This window comes from Danaus plexippus, chromosome 2, assembly GCF_018135715.1.
Source record: "Danaus plexippus chromosome 2, MEX_DaPlex, whole genome shotgun sequence".
NCBI classification, from domain to species: domain Eukaryota; kingdom Metazoa; phylum Arthropoda; class Insecta; order Lepidoptera; family Nymphalidae; genus Danaus; species Danaus plexippus.
In genome coordinates, this window is record NC_083537.1 from 7,275,648 (window position 1) to 7,299,318 (window position 23,671).

Consider the following 23,671-nt stretch of genomic DNA (forward strand, 5'->3'; position numbering starts at 1 on the left):
TTTAGCACTAAATGGTTTGCTCCTGCGCCCACTCTGCATTAGCCTGAAAGCCTGCGAGGGGGCTTGCGCATTGGCCATTAGCGTGATTAGAGAGCCCGGCGCCACTCGCGAATTCTTTAGGCCTCTCATCTCATAATACCTACATATTTTATTATTTATGTAAGCCCTGTTCTACTTCAATATACTTTCACAGTGATTACATTCACAATATAGGATCTTTTGACGCCAAATGGCTCCTGGCTCTTAATAAATTATAGTGTCTGACCTTGCCTTATTTCGTTCTAATATATTATTCTCTACCTATTCTTCGTTGTTGTTACATATTTTATGTTGATTTTTTATTGTTTTGTAACTCATATTAATATATTTTCTAGACTGTGATTGACAAAGAATGTCTCATTGTTTTCAGATGATGGCGTGCTCATATCTTAGTGCATCGGGAGTCAAACCTCAGTCGTCGACGACCGGGTGCTGGACTCCGCCGTACTGCATGCCTGAGCCTGAGTCAAGTCGAATGCTTCCCTTTACCCGACCCCCGCTACCACCTCTAGTGGTACCACAGCTACCACCGTCGCCTTCACCATCCCTACCACTGAGCGCTGCCATCTCAGAGCCAGCATTGGACTTGACCACGTCAATGAAGTCTCGCGTGCCGTCGTCCGAGGACGACTCCGAGTGATAGTGAAGTGCACAAACTATTGAACTATTGGCTACAGTTAATTATTACTCTCAGCATCGAACTAATGAGTTCAACGAATCTGCAGTTAGTAATAATTCGCGGCGCCTTTGTTAAGTTGTACGGTACACTCGGCACCACAAAGTTCACAACTGTTGACGTAAACTAAAGCGTATGAATCTGTGGTGGCGGCTGTACTCACTAAATATTTAATTTCGGTTGTGAAAATGGCAATTTATGTAAAACTTACTCGCTGCTATGTAAATTTCATTACGATTTTGAATAGTTATAGAGTTATTGTGGATGGGAAGTGTTAAACACGTTGTTTCTATTTAAAATGATAAGAAATGTACATTAGAAACGAATATGGCATATCTAAAACATACATTTAAGGATGTAATAATAGAGCTCCATACAAAGAATAATTAAGATAAAACATAGTGCGTTACGATTTTTTAACTTTCTGCTCTTTAAGCACTCGGTGTACTTTCTATTTACAATGCGATTGTGTATGTAATTATACATTTACCCTTTTTAATGAAATAACATTTGTAAGATTTGAATTAAACACGAATTTTAGATCATTACGACTATGTATGTTGTATTATTTGCACCGCTACACTCATATTTATACATTTTTCAATAAAATATTTTATATAAAATTTTCAAATATTTGTCGCTATGTTCCGCTATGATGAGAAAAATTCTTGCCAAAATGTACCTTTTATGTTTAACATTATTTAAATCTACAAAAGGAAACTCCTCGAACGCATGCTCTGTGATTTGCTAACTTTGTAAATAACTCGAATATATTTGTTATTTTGTTTATAAAAAAAAAACTTACGAGCTATTACAATTTTTTATCACTAATAGCCCGTTTGTTTTAATCAATATTGTACATATTAGTAAAATCTAGAGTTAACTAGACACTGGTACCTAAAGTAATAGGCTGCAATCTTAGCAATAATAATGATGCCAACGTCTAAATGTTATCTGTATATAAAGACTCGTATGTTCTACCTTCATATGAACAAATTTGATGTAAACAAAAACCTATTTTAGCTTGCATTCTTTAGTTTAACAAATCATGTCTCCTTACGTCGTCACGAAAATACGATATATTTCAAAAAGAGTGCAAACTAAAATCGGTCTTACGTAAGTAATCTTAAACGCTAACATTCCTTTCCCTTAGGTAGGTAAATTTTTTTTAAAATCCCATGTTCCGTATTTATGGATATTTAATAGCATATGATATTAATTGAGCAAAAGAATATCTATTTAAAATAGTAGTAGCAATATCACGTGTCACATACGATACTCTGAAAATGTTAGCGTTTAGTGAATCTTGCCATCTATAACGAAAGATTGTTCAGACAATTCATTAACAATGAGTAAGGTTTAAAAATTGTTCTCTCGTCTGGCGATTTAAGTGAACCGCTGTTGGTGTTACCATTACTTACAATACACATTACGACTTTGTAGCCTAAGATGTGAAAAAGGAAAAAAAGGAGAAATTAAATTTTGTAAATTAATTCCGTTGTTTTACTCTTCACCCCTTATTAATTACTGTTAACATTAATTAAAAAAATACGATCAAAGAATGTTTTAACATATTTCCTGCGATTTTATATTAATTAAATTCGCAAAATTAAAAAAAAAAATATTTTCCATTTTTTTTTTGAGGCGTGAAATAAGTATGATAAAAAATATCTACAATAACTTTTTTCGAAGCTCTATAGACAAAACGGAAAATAATCTGTATTATGAGCGAAAATTACGCAATTCATTAATGTAATTGGTCTTATATAACATAATAATTATGTGAAATTTAAATACGTTCAACTAAAATATAGTCTGATGTTTTTAAGACCAGACGCAAAACGCGAAGTGTTATAGTTTGTCATCGATGCACTTGAGCGTATTACTGCTTTGGCATCTTAGTTCTCAAATGGGTTGACCGATTTTTATGCGTTTTTTTTTTCATTTGAAAGTCTGTTTTTTGCTGTGGTTCATAGCTGTTTGATAAATATCGGTTTATCAGGGCAAGGGTATCAGACGTTTAAAAAACGATGTAAAGCATTTTTAGCTTATGGCTATTTGATTAGGTGCCTAGTACGATGTTTAAATGACAATCAATTCGTTGGTAGTATTTAAACTAAAATAATAAAAAAAAAATTAATAAGTTTTTTAAATGTGGCCATTGTAACAAACCAACACTTAACATATTTTAATTAAAACATCAAACGGATCATTGTTCATTTTATTGTAATTAAATGCTGAAAACGGTAATGGTATTTGGTTGAAGAACTCAATTTTTCTGCATTAAATTAAAAAGCAAGAAACCAGATGGGCCCTGTTTAACATTGCAAATTGAATGATTATGTAAACAAGCCTTTCTGATGTCTTTTTTGTCCGCACCATGACAGAATTAGTTGAGGACTTTAATTATTATTCAAAAATATTTTGATGGTATCGCTCAAAGCGTAAGAAAATGTTCATTTTAAATTGCCCTTTAAATACTTTTGCTTGACCCTTCTTGTAATGTCGACTTCAAATTATAATTTTAATTTGATTAGTGTCTAAAATTTTATACCTCTATTTCATGTAGCGATAAATGTATGATAAAAAAAATATTGTAGGGCACTTATAAAATTCACGTATTTTTCATTTTTGTAAACATTGTATTCAATGATATATTAAATACATATTTATGTGAACGCGTACATCTGAGCGCACTTTACGGGTGTTGGGCACGAGTTTTGGACACAGTCACTACAATTGGATTATCTCATTGTTCGCATATCGTTGGGGAAATCGTCCTTGTGTAAAAAATATTTGTCACATTTCAATATAATAAATATACTCGATAGGCACAATTATAGTATGGAAACTAGTCAAGAGTTAAAATAACTAATCTTCTTCGTAATAGCGTTCATGACGCCGTGTGCCAGAATACAAATTTCAAAAGAATTTTCGTGAGTTTCTATCCGGCGGCAGGACCAATTACGCAGCGCTGCTTCCTTCCTGACAGACAGCATCAAATATGTACTAGAAGCTGTGGCGAAAAAACGACTTAGGAAAAATGTGAGTTGAGTCCTGACGAACGTGTGGATCTATGAATGAATGATAGCCACCGAACGCCAGTCACTAATCAATAGCATCGCTGCGGGCTGTCCTGCAATATTCACATAGTAACGGCCAAAACCGTCCTCCAAAATCTCGGCCCTAAGTTGAAACTAAAAGGGAAGTGATGTTGCTATTAGAACCGTTTTGATGAAAGAAGCTAATTATAATTTTTATATGAATAAAATTTTGTACAACGGAAACTCAAATAAGACCTAAAATTTATTAAAATTAAAATATTTTTCCTTATGAAAAAAACATGGTATAATCGTGCCATTAAAGTGTTGCTAGAGAAGCCTCTTCTTTCACAGGAAGCTAGTAATTGAAATGTCTAATAAATAGTTTACCGGGAATCAATCACCGTATATATAGTTGGATGGAGTTGAAGAAATGAACTTAATATTTATAAATATTAAGTTCTTGCAATATTTGTTAATTTTTTAAGAGTAACGTATATCTAGTACTATGTGCGGACAAAACCACAAAACATTACAATTTTTTATTAAAAACGCTAAAAGAAATCTAAATATTCATAAAATATATATAATAATTTTAATTTTAAATTACACGTATACATGTATTAAAGAATTTGGACGATAAGTTCAATGTGATCTAATCATTCATTGTTACGTTTGTTAAATATGGAGTTTTTAGACAAAAATAAATTGAAAGAAAGATAAATTGGATCAAAAAATAAAACTTGTGTAAAAAATCATCTATAGACACAAATCATATGAATAAAATTTATGAAATCGCTATTAAAATACAGTGTGTTCTTACAATCATTTATCAAGTTTTCCACAGTTCATCACATTCCGGGTGTAAATATATTCTATTGCTTTAAAACCTACCGCTTTTAGTGTCACAAAGTCGACCATACAAAATTTCTCTATACCGTTTCAGCCGTGAAAAACTAACTGAATTACTCGTCCCTAATATTATTAGTAAGATAATTGGATGTATTAAATATATGTTATTAGTTTCGATTGCCTTTATGTATGTATATTCATAATGGACTCAGTAAATTTGTCATGAAAACATTAAAATGTTAATATAAACAGTGGCATGTTTACAAGGGACTTGATCTTGCCCGTAGCCATCGTTATAGTATTGTGTATAGTCGGGTCATTCCCAATATTGTCCACTGGAATAATAATCTGTCTCATTAAAATATTACAACATCCTTTCACAATATTGCTAACAATCCCAAGATGTCGTCGTTAAAATTCACAATAGCTTAGTATCAGACATATTGGTGTTTTAAAAATGATTTATCGACATTAATTACGCTTCCTTTAGCTCAAAAATATTAGTATACATTTATTATTGTTTTTTTCTTGTTGTATGTTATATTATAAATATCAGTCTAGAGACTGTAAGTAGACAGTTTAAATTTTTACACTTACAACAGTAGAGTATTACATTATTTATAAATTTAAACAATTAAAAATTATACACACGTTTTATTTTGACCCTACCTTTACATTATTTCGTGTTTCCACGTCTTATATCCCTTGATTGTTTTATAATACATACGTTTGCTACATTTTCGGTTGTACGAAGACAAATAAAACAGGTATCCTTCGTAAATAACAGAGTAAACTTTTCTATAGTCATATTTGCTATACGTTACATTGTTTGGAATTGCAAGAAATCAGATTTAAGTTAAGCTTAGAGTATTATACGAAGACATGAAGTAAAGGTGTTCGTCCATATACAAACTACAGTAACGTCAATACGTCTTATTAAGAGCTCGGATTAATAAAATAACATATAAATTTAAGCTATAGCCGAAGTTTTAATAGATCGTTTATCCCGCAATCAAGTCGGTAATAAATTAAAGCCATTACTAAATTATACCAGCTTCTAGATTAATCTAGAAGTCGGCCCGCAGTCCGCAGCGGCCGCTCTTACATTATTACAGCATTCATTAGAGTTCGCTAATTACTCCTTGCTTTAATGAATAAGCTCTAATGAACCACTTTCTGTTAATTAAAGGCAGCGTGGGGGAAGCGGGGCCGCGGGTGGCGGGAACTTTTCTACGGGCTCTGATTGCAAATGTGAATTTGTGTCTGGAAAGAGTGTTTCTACTGAAAAGGGGTAATGAGGCGGTCTAGGAGCCGAATTACTTACTACTACACTACACCACAATCCATTTTAAGTTCTATCAACGTTATGATGAGGAGTAAAAAAATATATTTTTTAAATAAATACCTACATTTCTGTTACATACATTATACCTGTATTAATAAAGATATTGACGGGTCGCCTTCATTACGCTCAGCACTAATGAGTACTAGCACTAATTAGTAGATAATTGATATGTTTTATTTAATTAAAACGACGATTTATATTATCATCGGCGCTACTGGTTATTCCGAGATAGTTCCATGATTAAAACGAAGTAACAGTTTTATTTATTGTCTCACGTCTGGATTTAAAGTAAAAGGTTTTTAACATAACCAACTAAACTAATCAAACAGATAGTACAGGATAGTTTTTTATTTAGCCACTATAGGCTATTTACGTCGATCTTCTGTGAGAGGGTGGTACTTCCCGAGCTGTAGTAACTTGACCACAGCTAGCCTCTACCACCTCAAATTGTAAGTACTATTCAAAAATATCGATTTAGTATCGAGAACAAGCTGCCAAAGAGTATCGATAATATTAAAATAGTATTTTAATGTAATAAAAAAAAATTGATTCCTTGAAAACGATCCTCACGTTACATTAAATTTTTAAACATTTATTGAACTTGAAAACGAAAAATTGAGGGAATTACAGTGGCCTTTTAAAATAAAGGTTATATTTATTTTTATTATATACTTCGTAGATAGGTATAGTCTGAATTCTCAACAAATATAAAAAATATATATAAATGTCATACACTTAAAATAAACCTAAATATAATAAGACATAAAACCTGTAAATATAAATAAAACTGAGGTTGTTTTTTTGACGTTATTAATTTTTCTAATTTAAATTTTTCCAAAGGCCAAAAATTACCATTTTAATTCTATCAGGGATGATTGTTAGTGGTTACTGTTATAATTGTTTTAATTATATTTTTTTTTAAAACAAGCACAACGATTTTAATGAATTCCTTATAATCTAAATAATAAAGAAAGTTTTAAGTCAACAATACACAACACATTTTATTTGAGAAATATATAATGCATATAAAATAATTGGCCCGCTTAAATCTCCTACACTTATTCCTAGACCCAATTGCAAACCAACGTCAAAAAACAGCGTAGAAACTTATATCTGAGCAAAACTCTGACAAAGTTTTTCAATAGTTTGTGACCACACAAATATTATTCATATATTTTATTCGCAAAAAATTAATAGACCTATTACAGTTTTTAAAACATCTATAAACTATACACCATGTATACACCGTAGTTACACTAACTATACACCATAGTCTCGCATACTGCATAAGTATTTCTTTAATGTTTTTTATTTTATTAGAAAGTGAAAAATTATTCTATGCAACTGTCTTTAATGCAATGCAAATAACGCATAAATGAATAATTTCCGACTATCATTGCAAACTCGGTCATAATTAGTCAAATGTTTTATGCATGGAATTGTTTCATAATAATTTTTCAATATGAATTTGTCTTTAAACGTAAACAGTGATTATATGTAGAACGATTAAATATTTAATTTTAGAATATTTCTTCACTTACTAAATGGAAAGGTTAGGTATATATGTTTAGTAACGTCTCTGCTACAGAATAACAGTAACAAGGCAAAGATTTTGTGAATAATAATTTTTTTTTAACACAAAAAAGTTTGTATAGCAATTTACATAACAGGCAACATAAAACAAACTTAATGTAGCTTATAATATTATTTTTTAATGTTTAAATACATTTTGAATTTTAAATAAATCGATTAAATTAATCAATTTAAAATTATAATTTATAGGCTGCGGTATCAACACTATTTAAAAATTATTTGAATCGTTATTTAAAACAACATTTGAATATTAAATAAAATCTCTATCTACTAATAAAGTTCTTCAGATAGAGAATGAGAAATTTTCAGTTTTCATTGATTTTTTGTTTGCCTGAGGTAGGCTATTTTTTTTTAAGTCATTCTGTTATCTGTGTGGCTAAAAATAGAACATATTGCCTTTAATACTAAACAGTAGAAATAAGTATAATTCTATGTCGTTGAATCTAAGGGTGTTAAGTGTACATAATATTGCTAAAACTAAATGTTTCTTTCAAATAAAAATATCTATTAAATTAATGATGTGGTAATCAAAAAGTGGCGCACCATGTTGAGCAATTTAAATATCCATACCTTTTATATTCCGATTTTTAAATGGTGTATGAACTGTTAAAGTTGTATTATATTGAAGTAAATATAATCAAGACCGTGGGGAGAATCCCTTGTTTGTTACATTGCAATGCAATCTCTGACCATTAAGAGACAAGAGATGAGGATGCAGTCGTGAGGTCATGCAAAAGAAGCGTTTAAGAGCTGCAAAGTCTTTGGTTTATTTTTGTGACCCGAAATGGCCTAAAACATTTTAAGGGTCACCATCTCATAGAATTTTCACAGAGAGTTTTGAGTCTATATGGCTAGATTTTTTCTATACAGCAAAGTTATAAATGGAACACATGAGCTCATCAATAGGTACATATATATAAATTGTAGAACAACGTAAAAATATTTCATAACTTCAGGCCGAAGTTTGACAGTTACAGGATAATAAGATCGTCATAGAGAATTGCGAAATGGAATCTATAAATAAAAAAGTAAACATACATATATTTTGGAGAATATGACTCTTACAGATATTTACTACGAAATAACAAAGTAGTTAAAGGTATATAAAATATTTACTATATATAATGCTTAAAACGCAGTGTTCATCATCCATACATTTACATCATCAGAACAACTGTATTAATAAGTGAATAATCAATGAGCGTGAACAAGCGAAGGATGTTCAGGAGTTAACCAACGAAGAGGTGTGACGGGTATAAAATCGGTCGCTGTCATTAAACTTTATCATATGTACAATTGTTGATCAACTTGCTTAGCGCTAAATATTTCGCGTGTAAAAATGCATATTCTTTTATCGGTGAGTTGATGAATTACAAAATTGCTATTTACTTTAACATTATTATACGATTTGGTAAATTTTAGGAAATAGGACATTATTTGTAAGTTAAAATTATATGTTATATATTTTAGGTTGCTTGCGTGCTTGGAGTAGTAGCTGCAGCTCCAAGCGGAGGTTACGGTTACGGTTACGACCAGATATCTGTTGTCGATGGTTATGTAAGTATGAAACTAAATACTAAAATTCAATTTGATGTGGAACACGATTTTTATTTATTAAAATTGTCTTCAAGACCGAACCACGTTATGAGTTTAACTACGCCGTGAATGATCCAAGTACCGGCGATAACAAGGCTCAGTCTGAAACCCGAGAAGGCGGCGTCGTCAGGGGATCATATTCATTGACTGAACCCGACGGTACTATTCGTGTGGTCGAGTACACAGCTGATGATGTTCGCGGTTTCAACGCAGTAGTCAAGCGGATCGGCCAGGCCTCGCACCCACAAACCATCAGACCGGTTGTCAAAGAAGTTGTCCAACCAGTCTACCAACCGATCCAAGCGTCGGATTACGAATCCGTATCGTTGCCGATCACAGACGGCTATTCTGTCGGCAATGATTACAACATTGGTGGATACGACGGATACCAGGGTGACTTAGGTCTGGGTTTAGAATTAGGATACGGAGGATATAATCTAGGAGGAATAGGACACGGCTACGGCGGACATTAAACAAAAGCAACCCAGAAAATAATCTATAGATTTTTCGTATGTGAGCATACTGTCCGTGCACAGCAGTATGTTCATTGGCGAGAATCCTTATAGATGAATGTATATATAATTAAGTTGTCAAATAAATGTAAACAACAATTTTTTTTATTTTATTTAAATAAAACATCATTTATTACAGACATTTAATCACACCACCTACACATTTACAATAAATGCATATTTGAGCTGTACACAGATTAAACAATCGTTACGTCACGTTTGAGACACGAGCGTCGCCGAACAGCCACAGACAGACGCGGTCCACCAAATAGGCGAACACCATGTCCGCTATTAACACTTGAACCAATATAACTCGAAACTGAAAAAATATACAAAGAAACGTAAAAAATCAAATAGATTTACTAAGTTCATAATAATTTATTTACTCTGTGTGAATTACACACATAGTACTTAGAAAGTATGTATGAATTACATAGATAGTACTTAAAGTTGAGTACTTTCGATTCGGACCAAAAACGTAAATAATTAAAAAGTTAAAACTCACTGAACATTTTTCCAATAAAATATTAAAATAAATGCACCCCTTAACATTTCAATAATGAGGTATATCGCAGAGATAATATTATTTCAGTCACGAACTAACGAGACCTAGTCGTTACTCTTCGTTTATAATAACTGTATTACAGTACTAATAGCCAATTAGCGTGTACATAGTAAATGTTACGTTCCACGTCGGTGTTGCCGGATTGTTCTTGCGTATTTAAGTTTTGACCTGGTTTAACTATTAATTAATAGTGCTGTTACATTTTATACTATCATTTAGATATTTGGTATAACCCTTTGGATATATACTAAGCTGAGTGTACACGGCGGGTATACGCATCTCTATATACGCATATATATACTGTTATGTATATAATATGCAAACATATTACCTGTTCGCAAAATCAACCTTATACTCTTACAATAACGCATTGTTATACCTTAACTGATAGCAAAAAAATTTTAACAGTCCTCTGGGTTTTAGGTAAATGTTATAATGTTATGCTACCCTCAAATTACATATATAAATTCCATAAAAACTTACAACTTTAAATGTGCCACTAACGTTCTAATGACTCTCATATTACTCAGAATATTTATTTATCCTAAATATAATTAATATATCAACACTAAGGTACTTTTTGTAAATAATATCACTGAAGCAGAGACTCACGTCATTAGGGAAATCAACTATCTCGAACATGTTGGAGAGGTCCGGCATCACACCAGTAGCCAGCGAGAACACCAACCCTCCGGATAATACGATGCTGTACAGCAGAGGTTTGTTATCACGAAGACCCTCCATGAACGGCTCACCCTATAAATATGAACCCTCATTACATGTACCTTCCATATATCAACCCTGTATTTTATATGATGTGACACCATTAGGTATAATATTATTAACAAATCAACAAATATTATAACAATAAAGTATAAGATATAAAAGAAATAATAACTGTATGAATTAAATATTTTCATAGTGATTACAGAGACATGTTTCCAAGTTTTAAATATAAGTGATTAATGTATTGAGACAGCACAAAGAAAATCTATGTTACTATATAGATTTTCTTTCTTTTCTACAATATTTTGTACAGTATGAAACGATGGATGTATGCATTCTAGCATACATATACAGCCATTCTCAGAATCATCAGGCTAATAGATGATTTGTAACGATTTTACTTAGTAGATCACGCTAATAAGAAAAAACACTAGTCAAGTAAGTAATTAATATGTTTCATTGTGTCACATACTCTATAGTTTATGGCAAATGTTGATATCTGTAGCGCCATGGATATAATATACACAGTACTGTTGACCAGATCTGCCTTGAACACATGCTCTTCATCCTCGGCTAAATCCATGTCCAATTTCGGTTTATTATCCCTAGAAAAATAAAACTATTATCACTGCGAATAAAACTATTATCATTTCAAAAAAAATTTAATGGATTAGTAAAAACAAGTCAAAAAATTAATTATTTTTATTACCTTTCAGGTGATCGCAGTTTAGCTTCACTAACCAAATATATAAGACACAAGAAGTGTACTGAGAACTGTGTTAGCACGGTCATTATAGTGTAAACATTGAAGATGTTCGGTAGAGGGCGCTGTTTTGAAAGTTGTTTCAATGGCTGAAAAAAAATGAACATTGATTTAATTTACTTTACTTTACTTTACGCATGATGATTTTACTACACACTAGTTATTGCCCGCGTCAGATTCAAAATTAGAAATAGCGGATTATAATTAGAAAACACCAGTATTCCGCTTTAGAAGCAGGAAGTAAGCATAAGGTTTTGGATTGTATTAAGCTATTTTTTCTCTCTATCGAATTGGATGAAAAGTATCCTTAGCCCGTCTCCTGGTTCAAAACTACCTCCCCGCCAATTTTCACCCAACTCCGAACACTCTATCTTGAGTTATATATAGTGCAACTAAAATTACTTTCATTTTTATATATAGACTTAGGGTTTTTTTTTTCAATGACCATAGGCATTGTAACACTATAATTGTGTTATTATCTACTGTGCTTATTTTAGCATAGTTTAATTTTATTATCAAAGTAAATTTACCTTCGAACGAGATATAAAGAGGAAACAGGAGGCCAGTAAAAGACTCTGTAAGGTTGCCTGAGTGTCACTGAACTTGATGCCATCCAGGTATAAAACTGACTGACTATACGCCAATATCAACGCGTCGAGAGCCAGAATCTTGAACATCTGCAGTGTTGTCACCAGCGTACATCTACCTTGTTTTATTATATGACAAACTGAAAAAGAAAAATACATTTTAATGAACGTGTAAATTTTTGTACAATATAAAATAATTCACTGCTTTGTTGAAATCTTTTATCAATAACACTAGTGTTTGCTAGTTTACTCTTCCCTCAAGTTCGCTGTAGATGGTAGAACCATAATTGGTTTATGATTTAATGAATAAATGAAGAACTGAAAGCACTCCGTATGTAGTTAAAACGATGTAAACTTGTGATAAGTCATAAGAGTACTGACTAAAACATATAAATCTAAGTGACACATTACATCTCATTAATATTTATTTTAAGAAGTCACAATTCATAACACTTACTACATAGTATACTAGATAGCCGACTTGTGAACGGTGCAGCGACACTTGCATCTCCCAATCTCACCAGTTGCAGTGGGTCTTCCTCTTGTAGTTTCTTCATAGCTCTTTTTAATCTGGCTGATGCTTCAATCCTGGCCGCCTCGCGCGGGTCCCGCGGTCGGCGGGGGGGCTCTGGTTCTGATGGACGTTCTTCAACTCTACGCTCCCGGACACGTTCGGGTGCATTCGGCAAAATGGCCACACCGACCTTGATATACAATTTTTTAATATATATTAAAAAAAATTGTGTACTAATAAATTGCATTAAATCAAGTTATGACAAGGAATATTAAAACTTACATCAGCATGTTTCAAAGCACCGACATCGTTAGTACCGTCGCCACACATAAGGGTGACATAGCCAAGGGACTTAAGAGTAACTATAACAAATTCCTTCTGTTTCGGTGCAACTCTGGCGAAAACCTTTATATGCGGTATTATGTCCAGGAAAAATTTATGATGGTTTTCATTCAAATATGCCAGACCCTCCCCAGTTATACATAAGTCATAATTTTTGGTAAATTCCTTTGGTGTTTTAAACGGCTTGACAGGAAGTTTAAGCTCTTCGTCAACGGACGTCCAATTCCATTCATTGTTATTTTCGGTCAAAATAAGAACTTCTGTTTTTTGAGTAAACCTAAGTTCTTTAGCGACATGGCAGGCCGTTAAAGGGTTATCGCCAGTTATCATAACTACGGAATGTGATGCATGGATAATTTCAGTAATCGCCTTCTTAGAATCGCTCTTCAGCGGACACGAGATTATAACGAAGCCAACAAACGTCAAATCAGATTCAATGTCTTCCCTAGATAGATCCCTGATTTCTTGAGAACTCATTTTACCTAAATTCCTATAACCTAAAGCCAACACTCTCGCACCCCGTCTCGATAACGTCAAATGAACGTGGTCGTAGTGGCTAGGAACTTCTTTCAGCATAGTTTTTATTGTTTCTGGGGCGCCCTTGACGCTGCTTATGTAATGATTTTCCATAAAACCTCTTTCGTTAACTTGGTATCCAGCTACAACCGACATTCTTTTAAGTGCACTTGAAAAATGATTTCTATGAACGATTTTTAACCCTGGTGATTTTCCTTTTTTAGGTACAACAGCGTCTCCTTTTGTGAGATTCCACTCGGCGGCTTTTAAAGTAGCTTTCTCTAAAGGATCTCCTACGACTCCATCATCTAGCTGAACTAAGGAATGACATGATGCCAAAACTTGTATAGTCTCCATGGGAGCTTCTAATAAGGGTATGACAGTGGCGTCTTTGTGTTCCCCAATACCCGCCACTCCCTCTACCACTAAATTGTCACTAGTCAACGTACCAGTCTTATCAAAGCAGCAGATCTCTACTTTCCCCGCAAATGGAATCCTAAATGGTTCTGTACAAAATACAGCTAACTTTGACAAAGATAACAAGGAAGTATTAACAGCCAAGGACAATTCTATCGGTAATTCAGGAGGCACGATTGTAGTCAATATCAAAGTGCATTCCAAAAATAGCTTATATCTGTTTCTCTCTGGGTCCTCGCAACCTTTTATCCAAACGTATGAGGCAGCGGCGATGGCGAAAATCAAAAGGAATAGTATAAAGCCAAAGGTCTCGAGATTATTGGCAGTAACCCTTTTGACTCCAAAAAGTATAGTTCTCAAAAGCTTTCCCTGTGACGTGTTAAACCCGTTGCGTATAACGTACCCAATACATCCATTATCGGGAGCCTTAAGACCAGATGAGACGTTTTTGTTTGGTGACGAATGCTGAACTATTTTGGTCCCGCCAAACAACATATGTAATTTACCATCGCCCTCTATATATAAATTTAGTTTCAAGTCACTCTCGTTTTCCAACGGTTCCTTCATTTGGGGAACACTTTCACCAGTCAACATAGACTCATCAACGATGCACGAACCTCTCAGTAAAACTATATCACATGGTACTAGATTGTCATTTAAAGAGCGCGTTAATGAGACGATATCACCTGGTAGGAGTTGATCACTAACAATCTGACGCCACCTTCTGTTTCTATAAACATTGATGTTATATGGTTTATTTCCCATTTTCCTTATTTCCGCCATATTCCGCAGTTGCTGTTGTACCAGAGTACACTCAAACATCACTAACATGACTAGCGTAAAGATTGAATAGTACCAATATTTGTCAAGGCACCACAGCGCAACACAGAATACTTGAAACACGAAAAATGGTGCTGTCGCTCTCTCTTTAAATAACTCCATAAACTCCGGAACAACCTGAAAAAAAAAAACGATTTTTTTATTAAGAGGTATAATGTTTAAGAAAAGAATGAAGTGTAAACACTTGTAAACATATACATACATAGTGTTACCATAAATATTGATACAAAAAAAAATATTTTAATTGTTTGTTACAGTTATTACTCTCACAGTGTGTTAGCAGCAATATTACAGTCATTTTGTTTGTTAAAATATTGCTCGCGTTTAAAAATATTTTCTTCTATAAACAACATTTTTCTGTGACTTAATTTTTGCCTACCACTACAGTAGTTGTTTTTTTTTATATTTACCACCTTATCATTCATCAACAAGGCCAGGATTCAAATGTGTGAAGTCTATAATAACCATAGTTTTACCAAGAATGCCATCTTACCAATGTGAAGACGGCTATTTAATCACACAATATGTGAGGTCTAACAGTGTAACTGCAGAGGGTCTACCACTGAGGGCCACACTCCATTTCCCATGCACAATAAAAGTATATCACATATTTTAAAATTAATTTAGAGGTATCATCATATTAACCTTTGTATAATGCTGTCATTTCAAACACTTTGTCTTTGCCACAGTTAGGTGCATACCAAATTCTCATAAAGAATTAAATTAAGGGACCCCAAAATTTTGATTTTAAACATCAAATCATTTTAGTATGCTACCAGTGTTTAACATAGGAAATCTTTCCTTTGACAATATTTTATCATCAGATTAAAAAAAAAATAAACATTGTAAATATGACACCAGCATTATTATATGATATACAATTATATTTAACATTAGCTCTTGACCACAATTCTTAATTTTAAATAAGGATAGAAATTAAAAATAATACCGTTTCATTAATTGTGTGCAACAATTGTAAAAAAATCCAGAGATTTAATTAAAAGGATGTTAAAAGTCAACACTAAAGATCAAGTAATTTACCATTATCATTTCATTTTTTCCGAATTCATTTTCAGCAGCTAAAATTGTTTCATCGTCGTGCCCTTTAGATTCAATATATTCCTCATATGTCTTGTCAACGGGGAAAACAACTGTGTTAAAAGTTTTCTTCTCCCAATCGTAAACATATTTACTTTTTTGAAATATAAACCAAACATCTGGATTCGTTTTGTCTTTATTCATAGACTGAAATGAAAATAAGAGGTTACATTATGAGAAATGTTGTTTATTAATAAAAGTTGACCAATACTCAGACTGTGTTACAATAACAAGCATTACTTTTTAAAAATAAATCTCTGAGTTTAAATTATTGAAAATAAGTTCTCAACTTTATAGTCATAGTTGTCAGAAATCTTATAATTTACTATATTTTTTCAAGAAATATTCATTAAAAATATATATCTATCACTTCTGCTTCGAAATACTTTGTGGGAAAATAGTTACCAACCTTGGTATGATGAAGACGAACAATTTCAGAGAATCCATTATTCGAGGTAGGTACTACTTTCACAATTGAAGCTTGTAAGGGGTCCTTAACCTGCAAAATTTAAATTATATATATATTTACTTGCAGTTTTATGACAATGTTAATTAAAAAAAATTACTTACAGGTGAACAAGACAGAAAGCAATTTATATGAACACTCCAATAACAACAGAGACAGATGAGTATCTGAATAATTGCTACGATAGCGACAGTCACAAAACCCGCTTCAAAGTTTTCATTAAAACCATAAACGAAGATCCAACAATAGAATATAATCGGGTAGATTATCAAAAAAGGCAGTATTGTTCCTTGTAAAATAGTAGCCACGGGCTTAAATAACTGTGTATATTGAACTAAGTCGTCTAATGACGACTGCATCTTATTAGAAACCATGTTTTCACAACTTGTTTAATTCTTTCCAATGAAACAAGAATACTTCTAGAACCGGGAAGTTATTTACGAGTTAACATATTTATATCCCTATAAAGTAACAACCATCCTAATCAATAAATTAATTGGAATTCGACAAAACCGAATTCAAATGCTTCAAATACAAATTACAATACTGAACACTCATGATATGACACGAGTCCTTACTACTGTCTAATTTGACATATAATTTTCTCGTGATTTACTAAAATTGTAAATTGAGGAATTTAAATTTAGCCCAAAAAGTGAAAATAAATTTTATGTAACAATTTCACCTAAGTTACCTATAAACGTTAGTGCATTTCAGTAATTTGTGTTTTCAATTATATTTTTAATAGTATCAATAATTAATTCACGATCATGTAAAGAAAATTGCATGTTTTATTATCGATGTTAATATTTTATAAGTATTCTTTTTATTTTACGAGAATAAACAAATAATGCAAAACAGATGTTAATTTAATATTGTTTAATAATTAAGTTTGTACTTAGCGTTTAGATCATTATTTATAATGTTTGTGTAGGATAACACTGTAATTATTTGACACCAAATTTAGCGCCAAACCGTAAGTCGACCTAAAGAAACTATTTAAAACTTGTTCATATGCAAATGTGTTTAAATAGTTTTAATTATTTTGAATTTTAATATAAATATTTTTAAATAGAATTCAATTATTGTTAACTGGATTAAATATTTCTAATCAGTTAATAAATTTCATGACCAGAAGTAATTATAATGGATTTTAAAATTAAAAGAAAAACTACAAAGACTATTGTTACTGGTAGTCTTATAGACACGTATCCCATTGACTTGCAATTCTATAAGATTCCACCAACTGAAAATATATCGTTACAAGAATTTGAAACATTGGCTTTGGAAAGACTCACACTTCTAAGATGTTTAGCTACAGCAACCACTTTAAAAGGTCTGAGGATGTATTCCGAAGAGTGGACAGAATACGTATTAAGTGATTTGAGAAGTCAAGGCTTAAAATATTACTCTAAACTCTGCGAAAAATCTGGTTGTGGCACACAAGAAATTGATTTACAAGCCAGAAAGAAAGATCATATTGCTCATTTTATTCTGAGACTGGCTTATTGTAGAACAGAGGATCTCCGTCGTTGGTTTGTAGCTAGAGAACTTGAGTTGTTCAAAATGAGATTTCTGACTATGAAAAGTGATGCCGTTGATACTTTCTTCAAATTAAATAATCTTAGCTATACCAATATATCAGATGATGAAAAAAAAGAAATAATGCCTTATCTAAGAGACTCAACATTCCATCAAAGCAATCAAAACATTGAGTCTTTTAAATTTTATAAAGTAAGATTCCATGAAGTGCTAGACTTGGTCAAAGCTAGAAAAGTTTATTTGCGTGATGGGTATGCTTATATACCACATAAAGACTTTATTTCAGTACTTTCTGCCCAATATAGAACGCATTTGCGTCAAAGTCTTGCCATTGCTTGCAGGCATTTAGGAGAAATTGAACAAGATGAAAGGCTTGTTGCTTTATTAAAAGGCTTACATCAGTCATATGCAGGAAATGATTATACAAGTGATATTAAAACTACTATTCCTATTGAAAGTATTAACAGCCTTTCCATTAAATCATTTCCCTTTTGTATGCGTCAATTACATGAACAATTGCGCTCGGTCCATCACCTTAAGCATGGTGGCAGGCTTCAGTACGGATTATTCTTGAAGGGCATAGGAGTCACCCTAGAAGATTCATTAAGGTTTTGGAGGGAAGAATTTACGAAAATTATGGAGTCAGATAAATTTGAAAAGCAGTATGCATATAACGTAAGATATAATTATGGCAAAGAAGGCAGTAAGAAAAACTATGCACCATTTAATTGTTTAAAAATTATCAACACCAATGTTGGACCTGGTGAATGTCATGGCTGCCCATTTAGACACAGCGACTTAAATGTTCTGAAGAATAAGTTAAAAGGCTATGGACTGGAAGGTCAAGGTATAGAAACAGTATTTTTTATCAATTTATATTCTTTTATTCTCTTAATTATAAGTAAAATTAACAATAAAAAAAAATTAATTTACAGCAGCCAATGATATTGTAGATATGACTAAAAAGGGTCATTACCAGATTGCTTGCAGCAAATATTTTGATGCAATTCACAACACAGATCTTGGTATAGGAATAAATCACCCAAATCAATATTTTGAAGAAAGCCAAAAACTAATTAAAGGTGATGTCAAGTTGGAACCCAAAAAAGAAACTAAATCTAGTAATATTAACATAAAAAAAGAAGAATGTTTAGAAGATATGGATTTTGAAGAGATCACCGAATGAAAAGAATAACAGAACATGGTTGGAAATTTATTAATAATTACTATTATTTACAATTAAAATATCACTATTTTCTCTTTATATACATAGCCCTTTTTGTCATACGACCACAATATAGACCAAATATAAAAATTAAGCCCACAATGGATATCCCTACAACTAGAAAATATTTCTTAGACGGTGAAGATGATATTTCAGTGTAGACGTCTCCCAAATTTTCGATTACATTTACCTGAAAAAAAAGTTCTGATTAATATAAAGTATGTATATGTTACCAAGTTCTAAGTGGTTTAGATATGTACATAGATAGTGTAAATCACTCAATGAAATCTTAATAGTTTTTTTTTTGTATTTTAGTACTATAATTGTTCATTTGTAACTAAATATTTATAAAAACATTAAAAACATTTAAAAAACAAACTGTACACACCTAATCACAATAAATAATATGGTGAAAAATATTCCTAACAAAAACTCTTGAGTTATTATACAATTTAAACACCATACAAACTACATGCTATACTCACTGATGCAACATATCTGTACATTTCAAGTCTGCTTGATAATTCTTTCTGGCATTCATTCTCCAGTTTTCTATTGCTGTCATTTAAAATTATTTTCAAACATTTTAATCCTGAAATTGTAATACTTGTTAAAGTACAATCTTCAACTAGTTATAAAGAAAAGCTGAAGAAATTATATAAGATTTACGTCTCCCGGCTCCATGTTCAAGATCTTTGCAGTACTTGAGCAGGTCCAAGGCACAGGCTCGTTCTAATAAAGGATCGGCTTCAATATCAACCTCAGTTTCCTCTATAATTTGAACAACTTCCTGGGCACATTCTGCAGACACTATTTTATGATTCAATAGGGCATTCTTTAGACATTCCTCAACCTAAAATAAATTCTTGTATATTTTATATTCCTCAGGATATTATTTACCGCAAAATTTATCATATATGTACTTTTTATTAAGCACCAATCTTACGACAGTAATATATATTTTAATAACTCACTAATCTGAAGTTTTTACCTGACCATCAGAGTTTGTTATGGAGTCATTGGGTACTGCACATATTGTTTGAATTTCAGCCTTGCAAAGTTTCCCTAAGAGTGGATCTAAGCGATAATTTAAAGCTTGTTCTTTCAAGACGTTAGCCAGTTCGTTTTCACATTTTTTTTCTAATTTTGACTCTCTAAACTTTTCTTTTAAGCAATACAGAACTTTTCCACGAAGTTCTACATCTTTTGGTTCATTTACTGCAAACGAAATATATATATTATTCTTAAAGCAACACAAATATATGTAATAATCGAGTTTAAAAGTTTTCCTTACAAATAACATTACTACAATATTTTTTTATATCGCCATCACATGCGTTTTGCAAATTATTATTAAATCGATAATCCATATTTTGTTCTATCATTCTGTTAATGACAACAATTTTGCAGTTGTTATCAAAATCGTCTTCCTGTCTATGCGCCTGTGGAAATATTATGTTTATAGAAAATTTTCATGTTTTCTTTGAATGTACATACATATTTACACGAAAGAATACCTTTAGACAATCTAATAAGACTGTTGGTTCAGTATTATGACAGTACAAGTCTATCATATCGCTGCAGCTCTTAACTAAATGGTAATCGATAGCATTGTCTGCAAATTCCTGTTTCCTAACAACAAATAAAGCTTTTCTACAACCATCGCTTAGTTTTACTTTTGCAGTTTGTAAACACTCTAAAGCAGCTGATTCTCCATGAGGTATGGTCGGACAAAATTCTTGTAAGTCCTTTCTACAAGCCTCTTTTAGATCAGGATCGAGATCGATATTTTCTTTTTGTTGGAAAAGTTGACTTCTAAGCTGCTGACGACATTCTTTATAAATAGTATGCTTTCGTCTCGTGATAGTATCGTTTCTTATTATTTCACTTAAACACATAACAACCTGCAATTTTGTTTGTGCTTTCGGACAAAATCTAACAACATAAGATTTACATGCGTTTTTAAATTTTCTAGTAAATCTGTAATTCTTAAGTGATATCAATTGTTCATGTTCTATAGCTGCCCTGCATTTAACATTGACTTTTATCTCTGCGTCATTCTTGTGCATAATTAAACACTCCAAAATATCATCTTCATCTTTCTTACTTTTTAGCTCCGACGAACACAACTTTTCTATAGGAACTCTACAGTTTATACTTACAACTGCATTTAACTCTATATGACCACTCTGAGTTTCAGTAAAATTTGTAACAACATCTTTACATTTTGGAGTAAGATCTTTAATTTTACTTTGCAAGCACAATATTTCTTCGCCTTTACCCGTATTTTCAAAACATAAATTTGTTAAGTCATCCATGCAATTATCAGCTATTTCAGGCAGTAAATCAACACTGACGGCCCTTTGTCTCATGACTCTCTTAACTTGTTGCTCACAAGCTGGTTTTAATATACCTCTCAGATTAGAGTCATAAGCATAGTTATACAGACATGGTAACACAAGAGGATCTTTCTCAGATTGATGTTCATTTGCATCAGACCATTTCAATTTAGCTTTGCACTGGGTGACAGCATCATATTTACATGCTTTATATAATTGGGGATCTAACTTGAAATCTCTAGATATAAAATATTGTATTTGCATCAAAGCAGCTTCACATTCAGGTGTCATGAGAACAGTTCCCAGTTTTTCCATAAGACAAGACATAACTCTACCATTCCCACCATTGACCTCTCTGCATGCTGTATCTACAACTGGTTTGCAAGCTTTACGTAAAATCGGATCTACTCGCCAGTCTTCACCAGGATCGGCTTCTTGTACAAGAATTTCTAATGACCTTTGACATGCTAAGCTGATCCTTTTATCTTTTCTCCTCCTCGGTCTTGCATGGTCCATTAGGCAATGAATTGTTTTTCCACCAGTTTCAATACCTCTACATAGCATAGTTATGTCATTTGCACAATTCTTCATTAATTCTGGTGATAGCCTGTAGTCATCCATTAGCATTTTTCGATGATCTGTCATTTCCGCGACACATTCGGGAGAGAGCTTTGTGCTGTCATTGCGGGTAACATTTTCTAAACACAATAAAATTTGTGCAAGACGGACATCTTTATCTTCAACTACACCTTTTCGACAATGGTATTTACGAATGTCCTCCTTGCAGGATTTAACTAAGCCCTTGCTCATTTTATAGTTCTGCACCATTGTTCGTTGTGTATAAAATAACTGATCCTGGCAACGTTTAGACATCCCTGTAACAAATGTAATTAAGACACAGTGGATAAAAAGGTTGTGGAACTAATCAGTAAATATTAGGAAACAAGGATATCAAATATTCACCATTTTCATATTTATGTCTAACAAGACATTTGTACAGTAATAATGAATCTGGAACTTCATCAGGACAAAAGTTTTTCTGATCTAAATTACAAGCAGCAAATACCATTTTATCTAAATGAAGTGTATTATACTTCATCTCCTTGAGTGACGATATTTCAGATTGGCAGTTGGGATGGAGCGACATTTCAACACTTTGAAGACATTTTAGTGTATGTGTTTGAGAGAGAGTAGTTGGATCTGGTGGTATTCTTCCACAGTCATGGGCTTCAACATCATCCAGACAATTTTTCAAAAAGTTGCCTGTGATCTGCCAATCATTAAAAATTAAAGATTCAATTTTATTTACTACCCTTGCACAAGATTTAGTCTTCAAAATTGGTGCTTGCTTTAATATGCAGTCTATGGTATTTATATTTGAACTGAGGCAATCCAGGATATTTGGTTCTTCCTGACAAGGATCCTTTAATTTATTTTCAAGATATGTACTATCAAGTAATTCAGCCTGATGAGTCCAAATTTTGTGTTGACACAAAAAAGGAACTTGCGTCTTATTATTGTGTGTAGTGCTTAAAGCACAAAACAGAAGAGAGAGATCTTCATCGAGGTGTAAACATTGCTTTTGGAACGAGGTACATTCACTTAGTTCTGCAGCATATCTTTCTTTCGCTGATTTAAAAGTATCCAAAGTTTGACCAGATTCCACATGATTTAACAGGGAAATCATATAAACCCCTATGAGTTGTATAAATATAATGCAACACATGTTGGTGGACCGGTTTATTTAAGTTGATTTTCTGATAACTAACGTATTCTATATAAACATTATTTACTATGAAACAAAAGTTTTAAAACTTATAATGTGCAAAGATATTTACAACACTTATTTGCTTTCATAATAAGGAGAAAGTTATAATTATTCATGTATTTTTATCATTTCAAAAGCAAGAAAACTGACGAATGGTTAACATAGAATAGCTAACAAAAAGACAATGACATAAGAAAGGATTGTTGTTGTTTTTGTCATAATCTGTAGAAGCTGGTTGAAATACCTACCCTAAAGTACCTAATTCAGTTTACCACAGACTTAATAGAAAAATAATACAGTTTAAATTTA

General features: G+C 32.3%; 5 protein-coding genes across 6 annotated transcripts in view; 3 read left to right on the top strand and 2 right to left on the bottom strand.

Annotated features, from left to right (window-relative positions):
- The window catches only part of LOC116779563 (LIM domain transcription factor LMO4), a 99,235-nt gene extending 97,027 nt beyond the window's left edge, over nucleotides 1-2,208 (top strand). For both annotated transcript variants that reach the window (XM_032673913.2, XM_032673912.2), the window contains exon 5: nucleotides 410-2,208. The gene's annotated coding sequence lies outside the window, so the exon portion shown is untranslated. The remainder of the gene's footprint in view (nucleotides 1-409) is intronic.
- Nucleotides 2,209-8,885: 6,677 nt separating this feature from the next.
- On the top strand, nucleotides 8,886-9,656 carry LOC116779497 (cuticle protein 7-like). Its single transcript, XM_032673804.2, has 3 exons — nucleotides 8,886-8,903; nucleotides 9,017-9,103; nucleotides 9,178-9,656. Exons 1-3 carry the CDS (start codon nucleotides 8,886-8,888, stop codon nucleotides 9,613-9,615), a joined length of 543 nt encoding a protein of 180 aa, XP_032529695.2. The 3' UTR covers nucleotides 9,616-9,656.
- Nucleotides 9,657-9,783: 127 nt separating this feature from the next.
- LOC116779496 (endoplasmic reticulum transmembrane helix translocase) lies at nucleotides 9,784-17,069 on the bottom strand. Its single transcript, XM_032673803.2, has 10 exons — nucleotides 16,593-17,069; nucleotides 16,432-16,521; nucleotides 15,966-16,169; nucleotides 13,092-15,041; nucleotides 12,753-12,999; nucleotides 12,239-12,435; nucleotides 11,655-11,797; nucleotides 11,418-11,550; nucleotides 10,832-10,975; nucleotides 9,784-9,973 (listed from the first exon to the last, which is right to left on the bottom strand). The coding sequence occupies exons 1-10, from the start codon at nucleotides 16,860-16,862 to the stop codon at nucleotides 9,863-9,865; spliced, it is 3,489 nt and encodes a 1,162-aa protein (XP_032529694.2). The 5' UTR covers nucleotides 16,863-17,069; the 3' UTR covers nucleotides 9,784-9,862.
- Nucleotides 17,070-17,440: 371 nt separating this feature from the next.
- On the top strand, nucleotides 17,441-19,564 carry LOC116779491 (DNA primase large subunit). Its single transcript, XM_032673797.2, has 2 exons — nucleotides 17,441-18,877; nucleotides 18,966-19,564. Exons 1-2 carry the CDS (start codon nucleotides 17,635-17,637, stop codon nucleotides 19,214-19,216), a joined length of 1,494 nt encoding a protein of 497 aa, XP_032529688.2. The 5' UTR covers nucleotides 17,441-17,634; the 3' UTR covers nucleotides 19,217-19,564.
- On the bottom strand, nucleotides 19,228-23,526 carry LOC116779492 (Golgi apparatus protein 1). The gene is made up of 7 exons (XM_061529615.1): nucleotides 22,558-23,526; nucleotides 20,773-22,469; nucleotides 20,550-20,697; nucleotides 20,247-20,473; nucleotides 19,925-20,108; nucleotides 19,741-19,847; nucleotides 19,228-19,445 (listed from the first exon to the last, which is right to left on the bottom strand). The coding sequence occupies exons 1-7, from the start codon at nucleotides 23,318-23,320 to the stop codon at nucleotides 19,281-19,283; spliced, it is 3,291 nt and encodes a 1,096-aa protein (XP_061385599.1). The 5' UTR covers nucleotides 23,321-23,526; the 3' UTR covers nucleotides 19,228-19,280.
- Between the last annotated feature and the right edge of the window lie 145 nt (nucleotides 23,527-23,671).